Source organism: Anguilla rostrata, unplaced genomic scaffold (assembly GCF_018555375.3).
Source record: "Anguilla rostrata isolate EN2019 unplaced genomic scaffold, ASM1855537v3 scaf1082, whole genome shotgun sequence".
Taxonomy (NCBI): Eukaryota; Metazoa; Chordata; class Actinopteri; order Anguilliformes; family Anguillidae; genus Anguilla; species Anguilla rostrata.
In genome coordinates, this window is record NW_026986423.1 from 530 (window position 1) to 28,242 (window position 27,713).

Sequence of the window (27,713 nt, forward strand, 5' to 3'; positions counted from 1 at the left end):
AACCCAATGTGTAACATCAAGAGCACTATGCACATCTCTTCCAGTTAGCACAGCAACCACATCAGCTACAGCCACCAAGCCTTCAACCTCAAAGATGTTGGCAATCACAATACCTCGGTCATCTCTTCCACTCACAACCACTTACAACAATAGGTAAGGTATTTATAAAGAAAAAGCCCTCTAAATATTTTTTAAAAAAAGTTAAATCAACAACAAAACGAATAATAATAATAATAATAATAATAATAATAATAATAATAACAATAATAACAATAATAAAAGTAACATAGTTTAAAAATTTTAATAGGATGTTGGACCCCCATTATTCTTTAATAAAATGACTGCTTTTCTTGACTAATGTGCCCCCAGAATTCATTGCTCTTTCAAAGTCAATGAGGCGTCCTCCTACAGCTACGCTAAGGCTGTGTAAATATAATCAATAAAGAGCACAGTGTCAGATACCAAAAGACGATTGCCTCAAAGAAACAGGAGTTATTATTTTGTTGTGGTGCAAGTCTGTGGTGCAAACAAAGCACACCGTGTGTTAACATGACCCCTGAATCTCATTTTGACATTTAAAATGGGGGTGAAAATAAAAAAGTAAAAGAAGATAAGTTTTGTATCTTTACAAATATATTTTTATGAAACAAAATGTTATGAAATCAGGTATTCAGCTCAAATGCAGCATAATTTCAGAGTAGAGCTTCTCATTTCTCTCAACAGCAGTAGTACTGGAATCCCGTAATGTGGATATATGACCCTAAAGCATGCCGCTGAGTTTAAATTTCATGCACCCTGTTACTGCTGTTAAGCCCTTCAGACCTCATAATCGTCCTGATGACATCAGGGATACTGTTGCTGGCGGCAGCTGTTGCTACCATTACCTGGAAGCTGTGGAAGAAACTCAGTGAGTATCCATATGAAGCATGTTGGGTGTTGAAGAATCATTTGGATGCTGTGTATATGATCAGTCAGCACAGTATTAGTGAATACACTGAATACACTGAGTCACAAGAATTCCACAGGCAGTAGGGGTTCTCATGGGGGGGGGGGGGGGTGTCTCACAGCTCTGTCCTGATCGTGCTCTCTTATCCCAGCTCATCGTGTGTCTCCTTACAGAGAGCGTCCAGGCGAACGCAAGAACAAGAGAGGACAGGAGAAACGAGGTGACAGTATGTCGATTTTTACACTCTTCTCTCTGCCGAGAAAGCTGAGGGTCAATGTCAGACACAAATCAATCAGAATATGAGCTGAGCCACAGAATGGAAAAGGACAAATGGTGACTTTGGAGTGGTAGTCCTGTGGAAAAAATTACTGCCTACAACAAAGTGTGAAAGTTCTTTATTCATGTGAAAGAAGTTCATATACAGAAAAGCTGCACTTACCAAATTAAATTAAATTCAGAACAATCTTAGATTGGATACTTCGAGCCACACAATGTTTCTGGTTGAACATGTAGAACTGGGAATCTGCAAACATGAGGCTAAGCCTATAGACACTAGCTATATTCACACAGATGAGCAGCCATCTGAATGACTACTATGATTTATTTCATAGTAAAATGTAGATATTGCTCTTTCTTCACTCTGTAGCTTGATGTCCTTTCTCTTGGAAATGAGCTCACTTGCTTGTACCTGGTCCACCTGTTGAATGGCCCTACTGTACCATTTAAAAGGCAGAGGTCTGTACAGATAGACCAGTCATTATGATGAGTTTCTCGTTGTGTCTCTCCTCTGGCAGACTGTAGACTCTGAGGATGAAGCGACCTACAGCACAGTGTTCACCAAGACACAGTCATCATCACACAGAATAAGTCCACCTCAGTCACAGGTTGGGTAGCGGTTGGATTTCTCACACATTTACAAAGTGCCTTTGCAGAGAATCACTCACAAAATTCAGTCTCATTTCTTCCTTCCTACAGATGTTTAGAGATCCTGTCTTTTTCAGATTTTGTTTTCTTGGATAAAATTATAGGTATAGCTGTGTAACAAGTTCCTAATCCTAACCCTAGCTACTGTTCTTCCCTCTGGATAAAAGCATTGGCTAAATGATTGTAATGTGATGTAAACTCTGGTCAGTAACAGAAACTTGTTCCCTCTTACTGTCCCAGTCATCTGAAAGCTCTGCAGATGAGGTCATGTACTGCTCAGTCATCCTGAAAAATCCACAGGTAAGACTGTTCATCATATTTCAGTGTCAGGTACACAGGCAGCAGATATCAGTAGGTAACCTGGCACACAATGGGAAAGGTGAACATGTATGTATGATCACTAGTATTTTAACCTTGATTTACATCTTCAAATGCCCACACCAAAAACACAGAGTGCCAATTACAGTGTGCTTAGCTGGAGTTTAAATCTCCACAGAACTGCATTACCACTGGAACAGCTATTTAAGTATGAGAAACAAGAATGAGCTGTTCAGGTTTCATGCAGTTATGTGGTCTAAGGGTTTCAAACTGAGGTTTAGTCTGACCCACAGAATATTGAAAGGGAAATGTTTGTATACCTCTCAGTAAAGTTCATTGTTAGTGACTAAAATACTGTGTATGCATGTCCTCTTCTGTACAGGCCACACACACCCCTAACCAGTCTCCAGCAGGAACAGCCGATGATGTGATTTACAGCTCAGTAGCCCAGCAGAAATAGGTATATTTGGATGGATTTGCAATTTTTTCATCAGTTGAGCAGATCATTCTTTTTGCTTCCAACACATTAGAAGTAAGAGTCCGTAACTAGTATGTAATGTAACTACTGTTGTAACTAGGAGCAGAAACTGCTGTCATATGGCATCTTTACTACCTCTACGTTCCCCTGATATTTCTCTTTCTCTCTCATTTCAGTGATTACAGACACATGGTGGCTGTCGTAAAGGGTTCACACTCTACTGTTTGAGTAGCGCTAAGAATAATCACAACTGTTTGACCGTCTTTTCCTCTGTGGGGTTTCGGTTCCTGAATGTCAGATCTTCAGTGAAGCAGGAACTTCTTGCATGGCAAACTCTATCTGCAAATTCTACTCATATTCCACTGATGGTTTAATTTCACACAGACCGGGACATTCAGTAATTATGACCACACAGGTTTCACCTGCCAATATTTAATGCATTTAAACAGTGTAGGCTGATATTAAAGAAGTTGTAAGCCATGCAGCACAGTATAGAAATAGTAGATCTGACTGACTGAATGCCTTTGGGTGTTCATTTGGGGCATTTATTCTTCATGCCATTCTTAGCTATTTCTGATGTAATGTGACCGGAGAATAAATCACCCTTTAACAGACAAGTAAAGCGTCAGATTACGAGTAATTAGCAGCTTGTTGTTGGATTAAAGCTAATTCTGGGCGTAATACTCTTCAGTTTTGCTCTTTGCCCAAGAAATATCAACCCCTTAAATCATATAAGATACTTATCTTAAGGCTCTGTGACTCATGGGAGTTGCATTTAATTATCTTTATAAACTTTCCTTCATTCCTTTCACTGGTTGTAGGACCTTTATTCGTTGTGCTAAAGGGTTTTCATATTTTAACCCAAATTGTATTGATATGTATGCGTGAATGTTCCCCGTCAGCTCAATAGGGGGCAGCAAGGAGTCTGAAGACAGAAATTGGGATGGCAGGTATGCCATCCCGCCAAGTTACGCCTTGGCGGGGGCATGCCCCATACCTATACAGCACAGAGAGTTTGGCATTCTGTTTACATCACTGAACTGTATAAGAAGAGTTCATTGGTTTATATGCACAAGGGAAGAGTCCCGGATGCTCTGCAACGTGAGGAACCTGAGGATTCCCATCAAATGCAGCCATTTAGCCCATTTCAAATGTTTGACTCTGCTGCCCTCTGCTGGATCAAAAAGGATACTTTCAATTTCGCTACGTAATAATGTACTGATTCCCTCTGCTGGACAAACTAAAAATGTTCATATCTTTGCTAGATGATTAAATTAATGTGGTACAGCTGACTGGCACAAAAAAAAGTATAATTCTAAGTTGTTCATATCTTCATGTATGTGAGAACTCTGGATTCTGCATTCAAAAGCCAACAAACTGGGGAGCTCAATATTTACGACATGCTCAGAGGTCCTGTATTGTATCATATTCAATCGGTAAAAGATTTCTTGGCTGAAAGCTGACTTTTATCCCCGTTTTATATATATTATGAAGTTAGAAATATAATACATAAAGATGATAATAAATAAAACAACTAATAGTGAATAGATAATTCATAAAGATGCAGGAAATGATAATGATAGATATCCTGCTCTGGCCACTGAGAGAGCACAGACTGCAGAGCATGAGGGACCAAAGAGGTGGGGACTGAGAGGAACAGGAAGTGAGAATCATGTTAAAACGAGCTGAACCCTCTTACGGATATACACACACACACACAAACAAGCATCAGGCATATGGCTACCACTCAGCTACTCTTCCTCTCCATCATCTTCCTCCCTGTACTGCCAGGTAGGACTCGTTTCTCACTGTGTACTGAATACTGGAGCATTGTAGCAGTGAGACTTTCTGCGCCATAAACTTGAATTAATGAATTATACTGAAGTCTGGAGTTTATATGAATAGAACATGACTATAATGTAATTAAAATATTTTGTTACATTCTGGATACATTTGCAACTCCTTTTACTTGCCCAGGGCAAGTTTACTTTTTATAACATTAATTTACGATGAATAAAAATCACAGTTTAAAAAATAATTCATGAAGCCACAAGAAACTATGTTTGCACGTCTGCAATTGATGGTCTTTTCTTTTTTTGTTTCCTTAAAAAACTTTTTCATTGACTGTTACACTGCATACTCTTTTCTTTCTTATTTTCAAAGCCATTGATACCAATTCATACTAAAAATCCTTTTCATAAATCTCAACTGATGAAATTGTAATGTTTGTGCATTGTGTAGTTGTACAGGGGAATATATTACATTAGACAATACATTGCAATCATTTGGCACACACTTTTACAGCACAGTGAACAGCAGTTGAGAGCATCATTGTTACTCTCAGGAAAACCAGAATGTAGTCTCGCTAAAATGGCCCATTCATAATCACTAAAAGCTATGTGAACCCAAAAAATAACAACCTGTATTTTAATAGTTTATATATTTTTGTAACTGTCTAAAAAGCAACAAAATTATGATTCATTCCCCACATCAGTATGCGTGATATTCTAAGGAAAGTCAAGCCTTCACATACTTTGCACGATTAAAATAGCTCTGAGTTTAAACTGAATGTGAAATTGCAATGATATTTTTCTGTAGGTGTGAATACTCTCACAGAAATAACTTCAACCCCGTTGTAAAATATGATGTGTTCTTTACCGTGGTGAGCAGAGAGGTTTACTGGAAATAATGCTGTTCTGCAGCCTCTAATGGTAAAATGATTAAACTCAGAACAGAAGGAGAATACATATGTTTGTGAAAACTTTTGCACACATTATTTTCTGAGGCTTCCCCTTAGAAATCATTGCATTTAAAAGTCTCAGCATGTAAAGACACTGCCATCCAGAGAGTATGTTCTAAAATGTATGGGCCTTTTTTTCACGGAAGCAAGAATTAGTTTGCACAGGCTACTATATTTTATTAACCTGTAATTTAAATTTAGGCTTAATTTATGATGCTGTTCTGTGTATACATGCTGCTGTTACTTATCTATGTGTTGTATGCAGTGTACCATGGTGCTCTCCATTTCATAACTGCCAGGTCACTCACACACAGTTGCATCTTATACACCAAAGGGGGCCTGACCTCCTTAGCTGCACCTAGGTCTCAATTTTGCCCGATTTTTGAAAATCATTCAAAAACTCCTATCTTACCATTGCTCGACTTGTAATACTGTGATTTCCAGGCTTTTTCTTAGAATTTTAAATGAGTTGTAAATTCATTTTTAAAGTTGGCATCTCCTGCAGTGTCCAATTCACAAACTATGTACAAGCATGCTCATATACGTCCCAAATGCTGGTGTAATTACCAGAACGGATGATGCTAACTTACTACTTAACTTGCACTGCTTTAGCCAGCGTGCTAATAATGACTAATAATGTCCTACGCTAATAAGCACACAGTTATGCATGCTTAGTCTTGCATCCAATAAAACAGTCAATATGTTCAAATGACACCAGTACCAAAATAAGACAGACGCCATCGATGCATATCCACCGTTCAGGTAATGACACCGCCTCGGGAGAGTGAAGACACTCGTCTCGGGTTGTTCTCTGAAACACACGGTGCCAGCCAGATGCTTCTTTTCACACCTCAGCCACAAGCTGCACACGCATTGTAGAGCAGGGGTGGAGGAGACTCATTTATACGCACGCGCAGAGAGCTAGCCACAGGCCCCTGGAGAGACAATAGGGGTCGCTCGAGCAACAAACAGTGCTATCCCCGCCAGTTTAATCCCTCCCATATATCCCTTTGCCCGTATAGCCAACTGTGTGCCGCCCCTGCAGGGCTGTTGGCCACTGTCAGCACAAGAGCGGGTCGGATTTGAACCGAGACCGTGGTGCTTACGGCGCTTTTACTTGTGAGCCACCCAGCAGCCAGCAAAACATACTTTTAAATTCCCCATCTGCAAACACCCATTTTCCCCAGAGTGATGTACATCTCCATTTCTGTATGCTGCTCTGGATAAGACTGTCTAAGTGATTGTAATTGAATGTAATTCTACAGTTGAAAAGCTGCGTTTATTAGACTTGGTGGTAATGGAACACATCCTTGAAGAAATTGAATCTTGACACTTGTCTCTTTGAATGAACACAAAAGCAGGGTAACTGCAACACAGGTCCTGAGTGTAAATGCATTTAATCACACTGTTTGCTGGTACCATTGTTCCACGTTTTTCTTGTACCACGTTACTCTTATGTTTCTTCTGTGTCTCTAAAGGTATTGAGTGTGTGACTGCTGTTCTGTCTTATAAAAGAGATTTCAATGTTATGAGGCTACGTATAAGTAAAGGAAAAATAAAAAATGTCAGAATATTACTATCAAGGATGTGTAGGAGACCATTACCAAATGTGCTTATGTTTTAGTTTTTCATTTGTGTAATGCATTATCATTTTTAAAAATCTACGATTTAACGGAATGTTCAAGAAACATTTGAAAATTAATGAATGAATTGAATTACAAGATTATTGTAACAATTTGTTCTATATGTTGCTGTGTTAGTCCAAATTTTATTAAGACCCAATGTGTTGGTTACACTTATTGTCATGGTGTGTTTGAGTGAATAAGTGCGTTGGTGTTGTTTGTACTCAGTAATAAGGGCACACCACTCACAGAGGGCTAAACACCACATTTCACCAAGACTGCTTTATGTGGACCAGATAAGGGTGGGATGTACTTTATTCAGACAGGGGGGAAAGCAGAGAGAGTAACAGATACAGAGGGGATCTCAAATCAGAAGTCAGCTGCCTTATAGACTGAGTTTTACTCCATTGTGATGGTAAAATGAACCCAAACTGATGAAGTGTGTGTTTCTCTCTGCAGGTGCTGACGCTGTGTCCACAGTGAGTAATGTAACTGTACAGACAGGAAGATCTGTCACCATCCCATGTCACTATGATAAGATATATGAAAACAATGTGAAATACTGGTGTCGGGGGTCAGATTGGGATGCGTGTCGTACTCTAGTACGCACTGACTCTCCAGAAGTCGAAGGTGAAACATCAATCACTGATGACCCCACCCATGAAGTCTTCACTGTTACCATGTCAAAGCTGAAGACAGAGGACTCTGGATACTACTGGTGTTATGTAGAGATTGATTGGGGTTATGATAAGGGCACACGTCTGTACCTGGATGTCAGTGCAGGTAAGATGGCTGCAGCACACGCCGCACTCAGCGAGACCTGCTTCCCAACCTCTTAATAATCTTCACTTCTCACCATGTTTTCAAACATGTGACTATTTTTAAGTACAGAAGGACATTGCTACAGCTATATTTTTGTTTTTATTTCGTGGTGATCAGGCACTCCTGGACTCTGGGTTGGCCAGCAGGAGATGACTGGAATGGAAGGGGGCCATGCCAGTGTGCAGTGCCACTATAATGAACCGAGCAGCATGAAGAAGTGGTGCAGGGCTGAGGGCTCCTGTGTGGAAGTGAATTTTGCTAAATCTGGAAGATCAGAGATCAAAGACGACCGCTCTGAAAATGTCTTCATTGTGACTATGAGGGAGCTGAACAGGGAGGACACAGGCTGGTATTGGTGTGCTGCTGGAGAACTACAGATCCCTGTACACATCACTGTCTCTCAGAAAACTACAACTACCACAGTCGCCACATGTAAGGAACTCAAATTAAACAAACCTGTATGACAATGCATTTTATCATAGAATTTTAAATTTCAGTCACTCTCTCTCAGTGAGGGCATGTTGCCAATTTTCACCAATTGCTTCCAGCACTCTCTTGCAGTAATGTGCAGACTGTAGGGTGTCACTGGCATGTAGAGAGCAAGTAAGGAGTTCTGTTCTCCTTTTACATAACCACAGTTTTACAACACCCACACACACACACAACACACACACACCCATGTTTGTATTGCTATACTTGTGAGGACTTCCCATTGGCTTACATTCATTCCGTAACCTCTAACCCTAACTCTAACCCCAACCACTACATGCCGAACCTTAACCCTAACCTTAACCTAATTGTAACCCTAGCCTTAACCCTTAGTCCTAACCCTAAAACAGCCTCTTTAACTTGTGGGGACCAGTAAAAAGTCCCCACCTTGCGTAGTTTTCCTCATCTTTCTATACTTGTGGGGAAATTTGGTTCTCACAAAGATAGTAAAACATGCCCACACACACACACACACTCACAACACACACACCCACACACACACACACACACACACACACCCTTGCTTAAGGTAGGCCATCGAGTTCAATGATGACTTCTTCTTCTGCATTTACCGGTGTGTCCTTTGGTGACTATAAAGTCTGATTTGTGACTTGCACTCTCTACCACATTCAAGACACACAAATGTTGGGTTTGGTGTTGGTGGGTTAAGTGTTGGCAGGCGTCCATGTCTTTTTGCATGCTTTTCATGGAGTGCATTTGTGATATTTGTCTCTAGTTTTTGTAGACCCTCATCACATTGTCGCCTCCAGATGGATCGCTCTGCAGCTAGGTTTTCCGGGTTAGCCGGGTTGATGTTACATTTCTTCATGGCTATTTTGACCTGATCCTTATAGTGCTTTTTCTGCCCACCCGCCAAGCGCTTGCCATGGTGTAGCTGGCCATACAGAGTCCTCCTTGGAAGGCGTTGTTCTGGCATTATTGTGACATGTCCGAGCCAGCGAATTGATGCAGAGAAATGATGGTTTCTATATGTTTGCAATTGGTCCTTTCCAGTATTTCAGTGTGGGGTGTGTGATCCTGCCATATAAACTCCAAGAATGCATTGTAGGCACTTGATGTGAAAGGCCTGGAGGAGCTTTATGTGCCGGCTATATGTTGTCCATGCTTCACAACCATACAGGAGGGTTGAGAGACATACTGCCTTACATGCATCTGTTTTTGTGTGTATATTCAGGTTATTGTTTTCAAATACCCTCTTTCTCAACCGACCAAAGGACAGTTGAGAAAGAGGGTATTTGACACACCCACACACACACACACACACACACAGACAGACATTTTATAAAGTATTTGATGTATTTTAGTTGAGCGACACTGAATTGTCTTAATGTAATCCTAGGGTTTTGACCAAAATATTATTTCATAACTGAAACATTTAACAGTAGATCCACAGTGCGGGAGCTGTAGATGATAAAGAAACACTTGCAATATCATCCAGTAGAGTAAAATGTAAATTTATCAGATAGTGACTGATTTATTTCCTTTGAAAACTTTGGGAAAATTTTCCCTAATATTAGCATGGTGAACATCTCTCACATTCATGTTAGCTGGTCACAAGCCATCCACATCCTCAGCAGCCACAGGAGGACGGGCCCCTTGAGCCTGGACCCTTCTAAGGGTTCTTCCTATAGGCAACCTAGGGAGCTTTTCCTGCCACTCTTGACCTATAGGCTTGCGTTTGTAAGGATTTAAAGACTGGGGTACAATGTGAAATACTGTGACAGATGTCTAGTAATTTATCCTAAATACAAAAGTTTTGATTTGAACATTAGAAGTGTACCTTTGAGATAAAAAAATAAAAAAATAAATAATGGGAAACGTTTCAGACTGGGCTTTGCATTTGCTGACAGATACCACCACATCTCTCTCTCGACCCCAAGAGAACAACAAATTGACCAGGACAGCAGAAGCACATTCAACTGTCCAGAAAACCAGTTGTCCGGAACACGGAAGCCAGCACTGTTCCAGGTGAGTTTTGTGTTCTCCCCTTAGCTTTTCCTCTTTCAGTGAGTGAGGCCAGTCTATGTCCATCCCCTCGATGTGTCTGTGAGCATCTTTCCCACTTCCTGTAAGCAGGCAGGTTCACCATGAGACCGCAGCTGCACTGGAGCTCATTCAGTGCTTTTGCTGCCTGCAGATTAGAGTGTGCTGAAGGGAACACACTGATGTGCAACCAAATGCTTGGAAATGAGTTCCAATGTGCGACACTACTGAGGAGATAATACAGAAACATTATCTGTGGTGCGCTCACTGAATGACACTCAAACCAGTCTCTTCTGCGTAGTGCACCGACGAGCTTGGAACGGACTCTGGGGCCGCTACGCCACACCGGGGTTGCTTTGGTGTTCCTCATATGCTCCGCCGTCGCCTTTTGGAAGATTTGGCGATACCGCAGTAAGTCGTGTCATCCTTGTATTATTATTCCATTTTCAATTTATACCGCTAGTTCTGCTATAGGTCCGGTGAATAACGTAAATACGAAAATAACGTTATTTACCTTAGATAAACATTGGATCGTGTGGCCCCCCCCCTTGTGGTCGTGTGGCCCCCCCTAGCGGTTGTGGCCCTAAACAACCGCATGGAGTGTTTACGCCATGGGCCGGCCCTGATTCTACCGTGTGTTTGATGCGGTAGGAGCGCAGCACTCGAGAAAGAATAGAGAAGACGTGGGACGTTACGCAAATAACACCGCAGAGGACTGCAATCTACTGACCATGGATGTGGTACGCAATGTTTTTTTTTTTTGATCTATCGTAGTACTCGATTTCCCTCTCCATATGAATTGTGTACCGAAATTGTGCTTTCCCTTTTTTATTAGATGTAGATCCGCTCTGATGTCATCATCGCCAGAATCGTTCCAGCCTCAGCTTTAATGCCTCAATATCTGCACCTATCACCACGTTGCCACAGTTTTTATCCTATTTTAATTATATATGATGATGTTTATTAATAATGGTAATAGTGCACATATGATTTAAAACTAACGCTCTTTGACTATGTGCACATCAACTGTGTGATTTTTGACTATGTACTGTAACAAGCTACACATATTTACAAAAGGTAAATGTTATCTGCATTATGATATATAATTCCCAATATGTTAACTACAATGAAGCCCGTTAAAAAAAGCAAATAATAATAACGTATTTCTGAATCCCAACAAATGTCCCAATTGACCTGTACAAGAAGAGTTGATTTGTTTATATGCACAAGGGAATAGGCCTGGATGCTCTGCAACGTGAGGAACCTGAGGATTCCCATCAAATGCAAATGAAGCCATTTATCCCATTTCAAATGCTTGACTCTGCTGCCCTCTGCTGGATTTTTAAGGATACTTTCAATTTCGCTACGTAATAATGTACTGATGCCCTCTGCTGGACAAACTAAAAATGTTCATATCTTTGCTAGATGATTAAATTAATATGGTGTAGCTGACTGGCACAAAAAAAATATAAGTTGTTCATGTCTTCATGAATGTAAGAACTCTGAATGTATTCAAAAGCCAACAAACTGGGGAGCTCAATATTTACGACATGCTCAGAGGTCCTGTGTTTTATCATTTTCAATCAGTCAGCGATTTCTTGGCTGAAAGCTGACTTTTATCCCTGTTTTATGTATATTATAAAGTTAGAAATATAATACATATAGCTGATAATAAATAAAACAACCAATAGTGAAAAGATAATTCATAAAGATGCAGGAAATGATAATGATAGATATCCTGCTCTGGCCACTGAGAGAGCACAGATCACAGAGCATGAGGGACCAAAGAGGTGGGGACTGAGAGAAACAGGAAGTGAGAATCATGTTAAAAAGAGCTGGACTCTCTAACGGATGCATACACACACAAGCGGGTATCACACGCTTATGGCTCCCATTCAGCTACTCTTCCTCTCCATCATCTTCCTCTCTGTGCGACCAGGTAGGACTTGATTTCTCTCTGTGTACTGAATATTGGAGCATTGTAGCAGTGAGACTGTCTGCGCCATAAACTTGAATTAATGAATTATACCGAAGTCTGGAGTTTATGATTATGATGTAATTAAAATATTTTTTGCAATCTGAGTTCAATTGCTTCTCTTTTTACTTGCGCTAAGCAAATTTACTTTCTTAAATATTAATTTACGATGAATAAAAATCACAGTTTAAAAAATAATTCATGAAGCCACCAGAAACTGTGTTTGTACGTCTGCAATTGATGGTCGTTTCTTTTTTTTGTTTCCTTAAAAAACTTTTTCATTGACTGTTACACTGCATAATCATTTCTTTCTTATTTTCAAAGCCATTGAAACAAATTCATACTGAAAATTCTTTTTATAAATCTCAACTGATGAAATTGTAATGTTTGTGCATTGTGTAGTACAGGGGAATATATTACATTAGACAATACATTGCAATCATTTGGCAGACACTTTTACAGCACAGTGAACAGCAGTTGAGAGCATCATTGTTACTCTCAGGAAAACCAGAATGTAGTCTCGCTAAAATGGCCCATTCATAATCACTAAAAGCTATGTGAACCCAAAAAATAACAACCTGTATTTTAATAGTTAATATATTTTTGTAACTGTCTAAAAGCAACAAAATTATGATTCATTCCACACATCAGTATGCGTGATATTCTAAGTAAAGTCAAGCCTTCACATACTTTGCATGATTCAAATAGCTCTGAGTTTAAACTGAACGTGAAGTTGCAATGGTATTTTTCTGTAGGTGTGAATGCTCTCACAGAAATAGCTTCAACCCCATTGTAAAATATGATGTGTTCTTTACTGTGGTGAGCAGAGAGGATTAATCACAGGAAATAATGCTGTTCTGCTGCCTCTAATAATAAAATGATTAAACTCAGATCAGAAGGAGAATACATTTGTTTGTGAGTTCTTTTGCACACATTATTTTCTAGGGCTTCCCCTTAGAAATCATTGCATTTAAAAGACTCAACCTGTACAGGTACTGCCTTCCAGAGAGTATGTTTTAAAATATACTGGCCTTTTTTCATGGAAGCAAGAATTAGTTTGCACAGGCTGCTATATATATATATATATATATATAATTATTTTTCCCCTGTAATTTAAATTTAGGCTTAATTTATGGTGCCGTTCTGTGTATAGATGCTGCTGTTACTTATCTATGTGTTGTAGATGCAGTGTACCATGATGCTCTCCATTTCATAACTGCCAGGTCACTCACACACAGCTGCATCTTATACACGAGAGGGGGCTGGACCTCCATAGCTGCACCTAGGCCTCATCTCTGGAGCCCGATTTTCAAAAATCATACGGAAACTCCTACCTAACCTTTGCTCGGCTTGAATTTGTGTGATTTCCAGGCTCTTTTTTATAATTATCATAAAACCCCTCCCAAATCTGGAATGTCCAATTCACAAACCATGTGCAAGACTGCACAAATACGCCCCTGCTGCTGGTGTAATTTCCTGAATGGTGAATGTTAGCTACAGTAACTATTTAGCTTTCATTGCTTTAGCCAGCATGCTAATAATGGGCAATAATGTCCAATGCAGATCCCACATTTATCAGATCACAGTTATGCATTCTTAGCCTTGTATCCAGCAAAACGGCCAATACGTACAGATGACACCTGACCCAGAAACAGAGTGACTCTGTGGATGCACATCCACCGTTCAGGTAATGACACCGCCTCGGGAGAGTGAAGACACTCGTCTCGGGTTGTTCTCTGAAACACACGGTCCCAGCCAGCTGCTTCTTTTCACACCTCAACCACAAGCTGCGCACACTTTCCAGAGCAGGGGTGGGGGAAAGACCCATTTATACGTGTGCGCAGAGAGCCAGCCACAGGCCCCTGGACAGACAATAGGGGTCGCTCAAGCAACAAACAGTGCTATCCCCGTCAGTTTAATCCCTCCCATATATCCCTTTGCCCGAATAGCCAACTGTGTGCCGCCCCTGCAGGGCTGTTGGCCACTGTCAGCACAAGAGCGGGTCGGATTTGACCCGAGACCGTGGTGCTTACGGCGCTTTTATTTGTGAGCCACCCAGCAGCCAGCAAAACATACTTTTAAATTCCCCATCTGCAAACACCCATTTCCCCCAGAGTGATGTACATCTCCACTTCTGTATGCTGCTCTGGATAAGACTGTCTAAGTGATTGTAATTGAATGTAATTCTACAGTTGAAAAGCTGCGTTTATTAGACTTGGTGGTAATGGAACACATCCTTGAAGAAATTGAATCTTGACACTTGTCTCTTTGAATGAACGCAAAAGCAGGGTAACTGCAACACAGGTCCTGAGTGTAAATGCATTTAATCACACTGTTTGCTGGTACCATTGTTCCACGTTTTTCTTGTACCACGTTACTCTTATGTTTCTTCTGTGTCTCTAAAGGTATTGAGTGTGTGACTGCTGTTCTGTCTTATAAAAGAGATTTCAATGTTATGAGGCTACGTATAAGTAAAGGAAAAATAAAAAATGTCAGAATATTACTATCAAGGATGTGTAGGAGACCATTACCAAATGTGCTTATGTTTTAGTTTTTCATTTGTGTAATGCATTATCATTTTTAAAAATCTACGATTTAACGGAATGTTCAAGAAACATTTGAAAATGAATGAATGAATTGAATTACAAGATTATTGTAACAATTTGTTCTATATGTTGCTGTGTTAGTCCAAATTTTACTAAGACCCAATGTGTTGGTTACATTTATTGTCATGGTGTGTTTGAGTGAATAAGTGCGTTGGTGATGTTTGTACTCAGTAATAAGGGCACACCACTCACAGAGGGCTAAACACCACATTTCACCAAGACTGCTTTATGTGGACCAGATAAGGATAGGATGTATTTTATTCAGACCGGAGAAAGCAGAGAGAGTAACAGATACAGAGGGGATCTCAATTCACTCCATTGTGATGGTAAAATGAACCCAAACTGATGAAGTGTGTGTTTCTCTCTGCAGGTGCTGGTGCTGTTTCCACAGTGAGTAATGTAGCAGTACAGAATGGGAGATCTGTCACCATCCCATGTCACTATGATAAGAAATATGAAAAGCATGAGAAATACTGGTGCCGGGGGTCAGCTTGGAATACGTGTCGTACTGTAGTACGCACTGACTTTCCAAAAGTCGAAGGTGACACATCAATCTCTGATGACCCCACCCATCATGTCTTCACTGTTACCATAAAATATCTGATGGAGCGGGACACTGGATATTACTGGTGTGGTGTAGAAATCAAGGGGGTTGGTGATGAGCACAAATATCTGTACCTGTCGGTCACTGCAGGTAAGACGGCTTCAGCACACACTGCACTCAGAAAGACCTGCTTCCCAACCTCTTAATAACAGCATCTTCACTTGATGATTTTCAATCAGTTGCTGCTCAGAACGTTCTACTGTAGAGTGCTGCACTGGGGGTAAATGGGTTAACCTAGCGGTTATCCCAGCAACACTGAGTTTTTCCAAAACATATAAATGCGCTGGCATGTTTGTTTGTAACTCTACACAAAGAATGAGAGTGGGGTGGCAACTTTAATGGTACTTTCTTTGCAATCTACTGCCAGCATGAATCCATGAGAATATGGAAATTATTTGCTTTGGACTTTGAGTGGCTTTAAAGTGCAGTTTATTTTTATTTTGGGGAAAACCTAACAGATACAATGATTTATATTTTTGTCTTTATTCTATGGTTTTTATTCAGAATCTCCTGGACTCTGGGTTGACCAGCAGGAGGTGACCGGTGTGGAAGGGGGCCATGTCAGTGTGCAGTGTCACACTATTTATCCAAGCAGCATGAAGAAGTGGTGCAGGGCTGAGGGCTCCTGTGTGGAAGTGAATTCTGCTAAACCTGGAAGATCAGAGATCAAAGATAACCACTCTGAAAATGTCTTCATTGTGATGATGAGGGAGCTGAACAGAGAGGACACAGGCTGGTATTGGTGTGCTACTGGACAACTACAAATCCCTGTACACATCACTGTCTTTCAGAAAACTACTACTACCACAGTCACCACAAGTAAGGAACTCAAACCAAACAAACCTGTATAACAATACATTTTATCATAGAATATTAAATGGTCTTTTCTCTCACTTCTTGTCTGTGAGGGCATGTTGTGAATTTTATTAAAAAACAGATGGGTATTAATGGTGTTTTTTCTTATGACATTTCATAGCAACCCAATCTTCAACATCAAGAGCACTATGCACATCTCTTCCAGTTAGCACAGCAACGACATCAGCAACAGCCGAAGAGCCTTCAACCCCAAAGCAGTTAACAGTCACAATAGCTTGGTCATCTTTTCCACACACTTACAACAATAGGTAAGATAAGTATGAAGGAAAATCCTACTAAATATTCAACTTCATATCTTTTTTAAAAGAAATTAATAATAATTTATATTATTTATAATTAATATAATGAATATGTTTAACTATAATTTAAAATCATAAATATAACAACAATAATAATATTAAAAGTAACATAGTTGATAAATGCACCATTATTTTTTAATAAAATGACTGCTTTTCCTGACCACTGTGCCCCAGCATTCATTGCTCCTTCAAGGTCAATGAGGCGTCCTCCTGCAGCTACGCTAAGGCTGTGTAAATATGATCAATAGAGAACACAGTGTCAGATACCGAAAGACGATTGGCTCAAAGAAACAGGAGTTATTATTTTGTTCTGGTGCAAGTCTGTGGTGCAAAAAATGCACAGTGTGTGTTAACATGACCCCTGAATCTCATGTTGGCCTTTAAAATGGGGGTGAAGATAAGTTTTGTATCTTTACAAATATATTTTTATGAAACAAAATGTTATGAAACCAGGTATTCAGCTCAAATGCAGCATAATTTCAGAGCAGAGCTTCTCATTTCTCTCAACAGCAGTAGTACTGGAATCCCGTAATGTGGATATATGACCCTAAAGCATGCCGCTGAGTTTAAATTTCAGGCACCCTGTTGCTATTGTTCAGTCTTTCAGACCTCACATTCGTTCTGATGATATCAGGGATACTGTTGCTGGCGGCAGCTGTTGCTGTGGTTACCTGGAAGCTGTGGAAGAAACACAGTGAGTATCCGTATGAAGCATGTTGGGTGTTGAAGTATCATTTGGATGCTGTGTATATGATCAGCACACTATTAGTGAATACACTGAATACACTGAGTCACAAGAATTCCACAGGCAGTAGGGGCTCTCGTGGGGGGGGGGGGGGGGGGGGGGGGTGTCTCACAGCTCTCTTATCACGCTCTCTTATCCCAGCTCATCATGTGTCTCCTCACAGAGAGCGTCCAGGCGAACGCAAGAGCAAGAGAGGACAGGAGGATCAAGCTAACAGTACGTCGGTTTTTACACTCTTCTCTCTGCCGAGAAAGCTGAGGGTCAATGTCAGTCAAAAATCATTCAGAATATGAACTCAGCCACAGAATGGAAAAGGACAAATGGTGACTGCGGAGTGGTAGTCCTGTGGAAAAAATTATTGCCTACAACAAAATGTGAAGGTTCTTTATTCATATGAAAGAAGTTCATATACAGAAAAGCTGCACTTACCAAATTAAATTAAATTCAGAACAATCTTAGATTGGATACTTTGAGCCACACAAAGTTTCTGGTTGAACATGTAGAACTGGGAATCTGCAAACATGAAGCTAAGCCTATAGACACTATCTCTATTCACACAGAATGACTACTATGATTTATTTCATAGTAAAATGTAGATATTGCTTTTTCTTAACTCTGTAGCTTGATGTCCTTTCTCTTGGAAATTAGCTCACTTGCTTGTACCTGGTCCACCTGTTGAATGGCCCTACTGTACCGTTTAAAAGGCAGAGGTCTGTACAGATAGACCAGCCATTATGATGAGTTTCTCGTTGTGTCTCTCTCCTAGCAGAATGTAGACTCTGAGGATGAAGTGACCTACAGCACAGTGTTCACCAAGACACGGTCATCATCACACAGAATGAGTCCACCTCAGTCACAGGTTGGATTTCTCACACATTTACAAAGTGTCTTTGCAGAGAATCACTCACAAAATTCAGTCTCATTTCTTCCTTCCTACAGATGTTTAGAGATCCTGTCTTTTTCAGATTTTGTTTTCTTGGATAAAATTATAGGTATAGCTGTGTAACAAGTTCCTAACCCTAACCCTAGATACTGTTCTTCCCTCTGGATAAAAGCATTGGCTAAATGATTGTAATGTGATGTAAACTCTGGTCAGTAACAGAAACGTGTTCCCTCTTACTGTACCAGTCATCTGAGAGCTCTGCAGATGAGGTCATGTACTGCTCAGTCATCCTGCAAAATCCACAGGTGAGACTGTTCACCATATTTCAGTGTCAGGTACACAGACAGCAGATATCAGTAGGAAACCTGGCACACAATGGGAAAGGTGAACATGTAGGTATGATCACTAGTCTTTTAACCTTGATTTACGTCTTCAAATGTCCACACCCAAAACACAGGGTGTCAATTACAGTGTGCTTAGCTGCAGTTTAAATCTCTACAGAACTGCATTACATTACATTACATTACTGTGAGGGAGGGGAAGTGTGAAGACCAGACGCGACCAAACAGGGGATCTATAAGTTACCAAAGGGGCACTCCAGTAACCACTGAGTCTCGTGAGAGACGAAATGAGAAGGGGGTGCTATACTCCTAAGGGACGTATCCCAAAAAATGAATAAACCCCTAATCGGGTAACTGAGGAAAAAGCAGTATATAAAGAAAATAAAGGAACAGGGAAAAGAAAAAAGAAGAAAAAACGACTTCGACCCGAAGCAGAGAAAAAGAAAATGTCTTTTCAAAGACAAACAAACAAAAGACGTTCTGAGGCCAACTAAAACCAGGGGGGAAACTAGTTAGTAAGGGGCAGAAAGGTTTGTACCCCAATGGTGACACAATAACCCCTTAAAACCGCCAGCCTCAGAATCTGGACATATACCGTCCTAATACCTTTTTCTCAAAAGAAAAAACAAACAAACTGAAGTCAGAATTCTTTTTAAATTTCTTTGTTCTTAAATTCCTTATACCTTGCTCAGAAATACGACAGGGAACTGGCTAGAGCAAAACACGTTACACTCAAGCACCGTTCCACTGCCTACTGACGCTTTAAATACCCAGCCACAGGTGGGGCTGGTAATCAGCGGAAGATGTGAGCAACTCACAGGTGAAACAGATCAGAGGTAACCCTGCAGGAATGCACGGAATGTTCAAGCAGGAACAATCCTCCCACAGGAACCAAAAATAACGATTAGCCGAGTGGCTAATCTGCAAGCTCAAACTAATCGTCCCCACACACCAAAATAACGATTAGCCGAGTGGCTAATCGGAATGCTAACCACTGAGCCGGTGCAGGCACAGAAAAATGATCTACCCTGCACAGAAACCGTGACAATTACATTACCACTGGAACAGCTATTTAAGTTTAAGCTATTTAAGTATGAGAAACAAGAATGAGCTGTTCAGGTTTCATGCAGTTATGTGGTCTAGGGGTTTCAAACTGAGGTTTAGTCTGACCCACTTGATATGAAACTAGAAATGTTTGTATACCTCTCAGTAAAGTTCATTGTTAGTGACTAAAATACTGTGTATGCATGTCCTCTTCTGTACAGGCCACACACTCCCCTAACCAGTCTCCAGCAGGAACAGCCGATGATGTGATTTACAGCTCAGTAGCCCAGCAGAAAAAATAGGTATATTTAGGTGGATTTGCACTTTTTTCATAAGTTGAGCAGATCATTCTTTTTGCTTCCAACACATAAGAAGTAGGAGTCCGTAACTACTGTTGTAACTAAAAGCAGAAACTGCTGCAATATGGCATCTTTACTACCTCTACGTTCCCCTGATATTTCTCTCTTTCTATCTCATTTCAGTGATTACAGAGACATGGTGGCTGTGGTAAAGGGTTCACACTCTGCTATTTGAGTAGTGCTGAAAATAATCACAACTGTTTGACTGTCTGTTCCTCTGTGGGGTTTTGGTTCCTGAATGTCAGATCTTCAGTGAAGCAGGAACTTCTTGCATGGCAAACTCTATCTGCAAATTCTACTCATATTCCACTGATGGTTTAATTTCACACAGACCGGGACATTCAGTAATTATGACCACACAGGTTTCACCTGCCAATATTAAATACATATAAACAGCGCAGGCTGCTATTAAAGACATTGTAAGCCATGCAGCACAGTATAGAAATAGTAGATCTGACTGACTGAATGCCTTTGGGTGTTCATTTGGGGCATTTATTCTTCATGCCATTCTTAGCTATTTCTGATGTAATGTGACCGGAGAACAAATCACCCTTTAACAGACAAGTAAAGCATCAGATTACGAGTAATTAGCAGCTTGTTGTTGGATTAAAGCTAATTCTGGGCGTAATACTCTGCAGTTTTGCTCTTTGCCCAAGAAATATCAACCCCTTAAATCATATAAGATACTTATCTCAAGGCTCTGTGACTCATGGAAGTTGCATTTAATTATCTTTATAAACTTTCATTCATTCTTTTCACTGGTTGTAGGACCTTTATTCGTTGTGCTAAAGGGTTTTCATATTTTAACCCAAATTGTATTGATATGTATACGTGAATGTTCCCTGTCAGCTCAATAGGGGGCAGCAAGGAGTCTGAAGACGGTCCCAACAGCAATTGGGATGGCAGGTATGCCATCCCGCCAAGTTACGCCTTGGCGGGGGCATGCCCCATATCTATACGGCACCGAGAGTTTGGCATTCTGTTTACATCACTGAACTGTATAAGAAGAGTTCATTGGTTTATATGCACAAGGGAAGAGTCCCGGATGCTATGCAACGTGAGGAACCTGAGGATTCCCATCAAATGCAAATACAACCATTTATAATTGAAATGTTTGTCTCTGCTTCCCTCTGCTGGACAAAAAAGATACCTTCAATGTCCCTACGTGATAATGTACTGATGCCCTCTGCTGGACAAACTAAAAATGTTCATATATTTACTAGGTGATTAAATTAATATGGTATAGCTGACTGGCACAAAAAAGTATAATTCTAAGTTGTTCATGTCTTCATGAATGTAAGAACTCTGAATGTATTCAAAAGCCAACAAACTGGGGAGCTCAATATTTACGACATGCAGAGGTCCTGTGTTGTATCATATTCAATCAGTCAGTGATTTCTTTGCTGAAAGCTGACTTTTATCCGTTTTATATGTATTATAAAGTTAATAATATAATCCATATAGATGATAATAAATAAAACAAACTAATAGTGAAAAGATAATGCACAAAGATGCAGGAAATGATAATGATAGATATTCTGCTCTGGCCACTGAGAGATCACAGACTGCAGAGCATGAGGGACCAAAGAGGTGGGGACTGAGAGGAACAGGAAGTGAGAATCATGTTAAAACGAGCTGAACCCTCTTACGGATATACACACACACACACACACAAACAAGCATCATGCATATGGCTACCACTCAGCTACTCTTCCTCTCCATCATCTTCCTCCCTGTACTGCCAGGTAGGACTCGTTTCTCTCTGTGTACTGAATACTGGAGCATTGTAGCAGTGAGACTTTCTGCGCCATAAACTTGAATTAATGAATTATACTGAAGTCTGGAGTTTACATGAATAGAACATGACTATAATGTAATTAAAATATTTTTTACATTCTGGGTACATGTGCAACTCCTTTTACTTGCCCTAGGCAAGTTAACTTTTTTAAAACATTAATTTACGATGAATAAAAATCATAGTTTAAAAAATAATTCATGAAGCCACAAGAAACTATTTTTGCACATCTGCAATTGGTCTTTTCTTTTTTGTTTCCTTCAAAAACTTTTTCAAAGCCATTGAAACCAATTCATAGAGAAAGTCCATTTCATAAATCTCAACTGATGAAATTGTAATGTTTGTGCATTGTGTAGTTGTACAAGGGAATACAGTATATTACACTTTACATTGCAATCATTTGGCAGACACATTTCCAGCACAGTGAACTGCAGTTGAGAGCATCATTGTTACTCTCAGGAAAACCAGAATGTAGTCTCGCTATAAAGGCCCATTTATAATCACTAAAAGCATTGTAAACCCAAAACATAACAACCTGTATTTTAAAAGTTAATATATTTTTGTAACTGTCTAAAAACAATAAAATCATGATTCATGTCCCATATCGATATTCTAAGTAAAGCCAACCGTTCACATACAACTCTTATCATTAACTGAAAGTGAAGTTGCTATGGTATTGTTCTGTAAGTATGAATACTCTCACAGAAATAGCTTCAACCCCACAGTAAACTACGCTGTGTTCTTTATTGTGGTGAGCAGAGAGGATTAACCACAGGAAATAATGCTGTTCTGCAGGCTCTGATGGTAAAATGACTATACTGTGAGTGGAAGGAAAGCACACCTGTTTGTTAGCTCTTTTGCTCACATTATTTTCTGGGGCTTCTCAACCTGTGAAGGTACTGCCATCCATTGAGTATGTTCTAAAATATATTGGCCTGTTTTCATGGAAGAAAGAATTAGCTTCCACAGGCTAATATATATATATATATAAAAATTAAAAAAAGATTTTTTTTTTTAACCTGTAATAGGCTTAATGTATGATGGTGTTTGGTGTATGCATGCTGCTGTTTACTTATCTATGTCTTGTAGATGCAGTGTACCATGGTGCTCTCCATTTCATAACTGCCAGGTCACGCACACACAGTTGCATCTTATACAAGGAGAGGGGGCTGGACCTCCATAGCTGCACCTAGGCCTCATGTCTGGTGCCCAATTTTCGAAAATCATTCAGAAACTCCTATCTTACCTTTGCTCGACTTGTCTATCTGTGATTTCCAGGCTCTTCCTTAGAATTTTAAATGAGTTAAAAATTAATTTACAAAAAAATATAGTTGGCATCTCCAGCCCCACCGAAAATTTGGAATGTCCAATTCACAAACCATGTACACGAATGCACAAATACACCCTTGAGGCTGGTGTAATGTCAGGAATGGTGGATGTTAGCTACAGTAACTATTTAGCTTGTACAGCTATAGCCAGCATGCTAATAATGGGTATTAATGTCCAATGCAGATCATACGCTAATGTGCACACAGTTATGCACTCTTAACCTTGTATCCAATAAAACAGTCAATACGTACAAATGACACCTGAACCCGCCACTCACAGACACCGGTGATGCACATACATCGTTCTGGTAATGACACCCGTCTCGGGTTGTTCTCTGAAACACACGGTGCCAGCCAGCTGCTTCTTTTCACACCACAGCCACAAGCTGGTGTACATGCAGGCTTTTGTCTCAACCAAGCAGTAACACACCTGATTCTACTAATTGAGGTTCTCAGCAAAGACTCTAGTGGTTGATTAGTAGAAGCGGGTGTGTTACTGCTTGGTTGGAACTAAAGTGTACACCCACACCGGCCCTTTTGGGGTAAGACTGAGGACCCGTGCCTTAGGCAAAGCAAATTGTGTGCCGCCCCTGCAGGGCTGCTGGCCACTGTCAGTACTGGAGCGGGTCGGATTCGAATTGTGTTTGTGGTGCTTACTGCACTTTTACCAAGTGAGCAGCTAGCAAAAGATGCTTTTTAAAATCCCCATCCCCAAACGCCCATTTTCCCCAGAGTGATGTACATCTCCACTTCTGTATGCTGCTCTGGATAAGAGTGTCTCTGTGATTGTTATTCAGTGTAATACTTCAGTTGAAAAACAGTTTTTATTATACTTGGTGGTAATGGAACACGTCTTTGAACAATCTGGATCTTGACACTTGTCTCTTTCAATGAACGCAAAAGTGGGGTAACTGCAATGCAGGTCCTGAGTGTAAATGTTTTTCATCTCACTGTTTGCTGGTACCATTATTTCATGTTTTTTTTGTATTATGTTACTCTTATGTTCTTATGTGTTTATCTTGTGTAAGTAAAGGTATTGTGGGTGTGACTGCTGTTCTGTCTAATAAGAGATTTCAATGTTATGAGGCTATGTATAAGTAAAGGAAAAATAAAAAAATGACAGAATATCATTTCACCAAGACTGCTTTAAGTGGACCAGGTAAGGATGGGATGTACTTTATTCAGACAGGAGAGAAAGCAGAGAGAGTCACAGATAGAGAAGAGAAATTGGTCAGCTACCTTATGAACTGCGATTTAGTCCATTGTGATGGTAAAATGAACCCAAACTGATGAAGTGTGTGTTTCTCTCTGCAGGTGCTGATTCTGTGTCCACAGTGAGTAAAGTAGCTGTACAGAGCGGAAGATCTGTCACCATCCCATGTCACTATGATAAGAAATATGAAAAGCATGTGAAATACTGGTGTCGGGAGTCAGATTGGCGCATGTGTCGTATTGTAGTACACACTGACTTTCCAAAAGTCAAAGGTGAAACATCAATCACTGATGACCCCACCCATCATGTCTTCACTGTTACCATAAAATATCTGACGGGGCGGGACACTGGATATTACTGGTGTTGTGTAGAGATCAAGGGGGTTGGTGATGAGCGCAAATTTCTGTACCTGGATGTCACTGCAGGTAAGATGGCTTCAGCACACACTGCACTCAGAAAGACCTGCTTCCCAACCTCTTAATAACAGCATCTTCACTTGATGATTTTCAATCATATGCTGCTCAGAACGTTCTACTGTAGAATGCTGCACTGGGGGTAAATGGGTTAACCTAGCGGTTATCCTAGCAACACTGAGTTTATCCAAAACATATAAAAGTGCTGCCATGTTTGTTTGTGACTCTACAGAATGAATGAGAGTGGGGTGGCAACTTTAATGGTACTTTCTTTGCAATCTACTGCCAGCATGAATCCATGAGAATATGGAAATGATTTGCTTTGGACTTTGAGTGGCTTTAAAGTGCAGTTTATTTTTATTTTGGGGAAAACCTAACAGATACAATGCTTTATATTTTTGTCTTTATTCTATGGTTTTTATCCAGGCACTCCTGGTCTCTGGGTTGACCAGCAGGAGGTGACCGGTGTGGAAGGGGGCCATGCCAGTGTACAGTGTCACACTAATTATCCAAGCAGCATGAAGAAGTGGTGCAGGGCTGAGGGCTCCTGTGTGACAGTGAATTCTGCTAAATCTGGAAGATCAGAGATCAAAGATGACCGCTCTGAAAATGTCTTCATTGTGACAATGAGGGAGCTGAACAGGGAGGATGCTGGCTGGTATTGGTGTGCTGCTGGAGAACTACAGATCCCTGTTCACATCACTGTCACTCAGAAAACTACTACTACCACAGTCACCACAAGTAAGGAACTTAAATTAAACAAACCTGTATAACAATGCATTTAATCATAGAATATTAAATGGTCTTTTCTGTGACTTCCTGTCAGTAAGGGTTGAAAAGCAGATGGGTATAAATGGTGTTTTCTCTTCTGACATTTCATAGCAACCCAATGTGTAACATCAAGAGCACTATGCACATCTCTTCCAGTTAGCACAGCAACCACATCAGCTACAGCCACCAAGCTTTCAACCTCAAAGATGTTGGCAGTCACAATACCTTGGTCATCTCTTCCACCCACAACCACTTACAACAATAGGTAAGGTATTTATAGAAAAAGCCCTCTAAATTAAAAAAAAAAAAAGTTAAATCAACAACAACACGAATAATAATAATGATAATAATAACAATAATAATAATAATAACAATAATAATAAAAAATAATAACAATAATAAAAGTAACATAGTTGAAAAAATTTTATAGGATGTTGGACCCCCATTATTCTTTAATGAAATGACTGCTTTTCCTGACTAATGTGCCCCCAGAATTCATTGCTCTTTCAAAGTCAACGAGGCATCCTCCTGCAGCTACGCTAAGGCTGTGTAAATATGATCATTAAAGAGCACAGTCTCAGATACCGAAAGACGATTGGCTCAAAGAAACAGGAGTTATTTTGTTGTGGTGCAAGTCTGTGGTGCAAACAAAGCACACCGTGTGTTAACATGACCCCTGAATCTCGTTTTGACATTTAAAATGCGGGTGAAAATAAAAAAGTAAAAGAAGATAAGTTTTGTATCTTTACAAATATATTTTTATGAAATAAAATGTTATGAAACCAGATATTCAGCTCAAATGCAGCATCATTTCAGACCAGAGCTTCTCATTTCTTTCAGCAGCAGTAGTACTGGAATCCCGTAATGTGGATATATGACCCTAAAGCATGCTACTGAGTTTAAATTTCATGCACCCTGTTACTGCTGTTAAGCCCTTCAGACCTCATAATCGTCCTGATGACATCAGGGATACTGTTGCTGGCAGCAACTGTTGCTACTGTTACCTGGAAGCAGTGGAAGAAATACAGTGAGTTAAAAAAAATCAAAAATAATGGGTAAACTTTCAGACTGGGCTTTACACTTTCTGACTGATACCATCACAACTCTCTCTCGACCCCAAGAGAACAACAAACTGACCAGCACAACAGAAGGGTCTTCTAATGTGTTCTACTCTTCTACTTCTACTGTCCAGAGCACGGAATCCAGCAGTGTTCCAGATGAGTTTTGTGTTCTCCCCTTAGCTTTTCCTCTTTCAGTGAGTGAGGCCAGTCTATGTCCATCCCCTCTGATGTGTCTGTGAGCATCTTTCCCACTTCCTGTAAGCAGGCAGGTTGTTCACCATGAGACAGCAGCTGCACTGGAGCTCATTCAGTGCTTTTGCTGCCTGCAGGGAACACACTGATGTGCAACCAGAGGCTTGGAAATAGGTTCCAAAGTGCGAAACTACCGGAGATAATACAGAAACATTATCTGTGGTGCGCTCACTGAATGACACTCAAACCAGTCTCTTCTGCGTAGTGCACTGACGAGCTTGGAACGGACTCTGGGGCCGCTACGCCACACCGGGGTTGCCTTGGTGTTCCTCATATGCTCCGCCGTCGCCTTTTGGAAGATTTGGCGATACCGCAGTAAGTCGTGTCATCCTTGTATTATTATTCCATTTTCAATTTATACCGCTAGTTCTGCTATAGGTCCGGTGAATAACGTAAATACGAAAATAACGTTATTTACCTTAGATAAACATTGGATCGTGTGGCCCCCCCTTGTGGTCGTGTGGCCCCCCCTAGCGGTTGTGGCCCTAAACAACCGCATGGAACGTTTATGCCATGGGCCGGCCCTGATTCTACCGTGTGTTTGATGCAGTAGGAGCGCAGCACTCGAGAAAGAATAGAGAAGACGTGGGACGTTACGCAAATAACACCGCAGAGCCCTGCAATCTACTGACCATGGATGTGGTACGCAAAGTTTTTTTTTTGATCAATCAAAGTTCTTGATTTCCCTGTCCATATAAATTGTGTACCGAAATTGTGCTTTCCCTTTTTTATTAGATGTAGATCCGCTCTGATGTCATCATCGCCAGAATCGTTCCAGCCTCAGCTTTAACGCCTCAATATCTGT

The 27,713-nt window shown here is 40.4% G+C and overlaps 1 protein-coding gene and 1 long non-coding RNA gene across 9 annotated transcripts; one reads left to right on the forward strand and one right to left on the reverse strand.

The window, feature by feature from the left end:
- LOC135247135 (polymeric immunoglobulin receptor-like) lies at window positions 1–27,713 on the forward strand. 8 transcript variants are annotated; one of them, XM_064320415.1, is made up of 15 exons: window positions 1–153; window positions 813–907; window positions 1,120–1,172; window positions 1,741–1,830; window positions 2,111–2,170; window positions 2,571–2,648; window positions 2,843–4,457; window positions 7,488–7,811; window positions 16,033–16,347; window positions 24,513–24,836; window positions 25,251–25,565; window positions 25,707–25,860; window positions 27,114–27,223; window positions 27,459–27,550; window positions 27,644–27,713. In XM_064320415.1, the coding sequence occupies exons 7-15, from the start codon at window positions 4,403–4,405 to the stop codon at window positions 27,647–27,649; spliced, it is 1,695 nt and encodes a 564-aa protein (XP_064176485.1). In that variant the 5' UTR covers window positions 1–153; window positions 813–907; window positions 1,120–1,172; window positions 1,741–1,830; window positions 2,111–2,170; window positions 2,571–2,648; window positions 2,843–4,402; the 3' UTR covers window positions 27,650–27,713. The 8 variants fall into 8 exon arrangements, with proteins under 8 accessions (XP_064176485.1, XP_064176488.1, XP_064176491.1 ...); XM_064320414.1 differs by lacking the exons at window positions 1–153; window positions 813–907; window positions 1,120–1,172; ... (3 more) ...; window positions 2,843–4,457; window positions 7,488–7,811 and adding exons at window positions 11,919–12,282; window positions 15,295–15,618 and having other exon boundaries at window positions 27,462–27,550; XM_064320413.1 differs by lacking the exons at window positions 1–153; window positions 813–907; window positions 1,120–1,172; ... (3 more) ...; window positions 2,843–4,457; window positions 7,488–7,811 and adding exons at window positions 11,920–12,282; window positions 15,295–15,618.
- LOC135247136 (uncharacterized) lies at window positions 11,480–21,268 on the reverse strand. Its single transcript, XR_010328089.1, has 2 exons — window positions 21,142–21,268; window positions 11,480–11,607 (listed from the first exon to the last, which is right to left on the reverse strand). It is a non-coding gene; the product is annotated as an uncharacterized LOC135247136 (long non-coding RNA).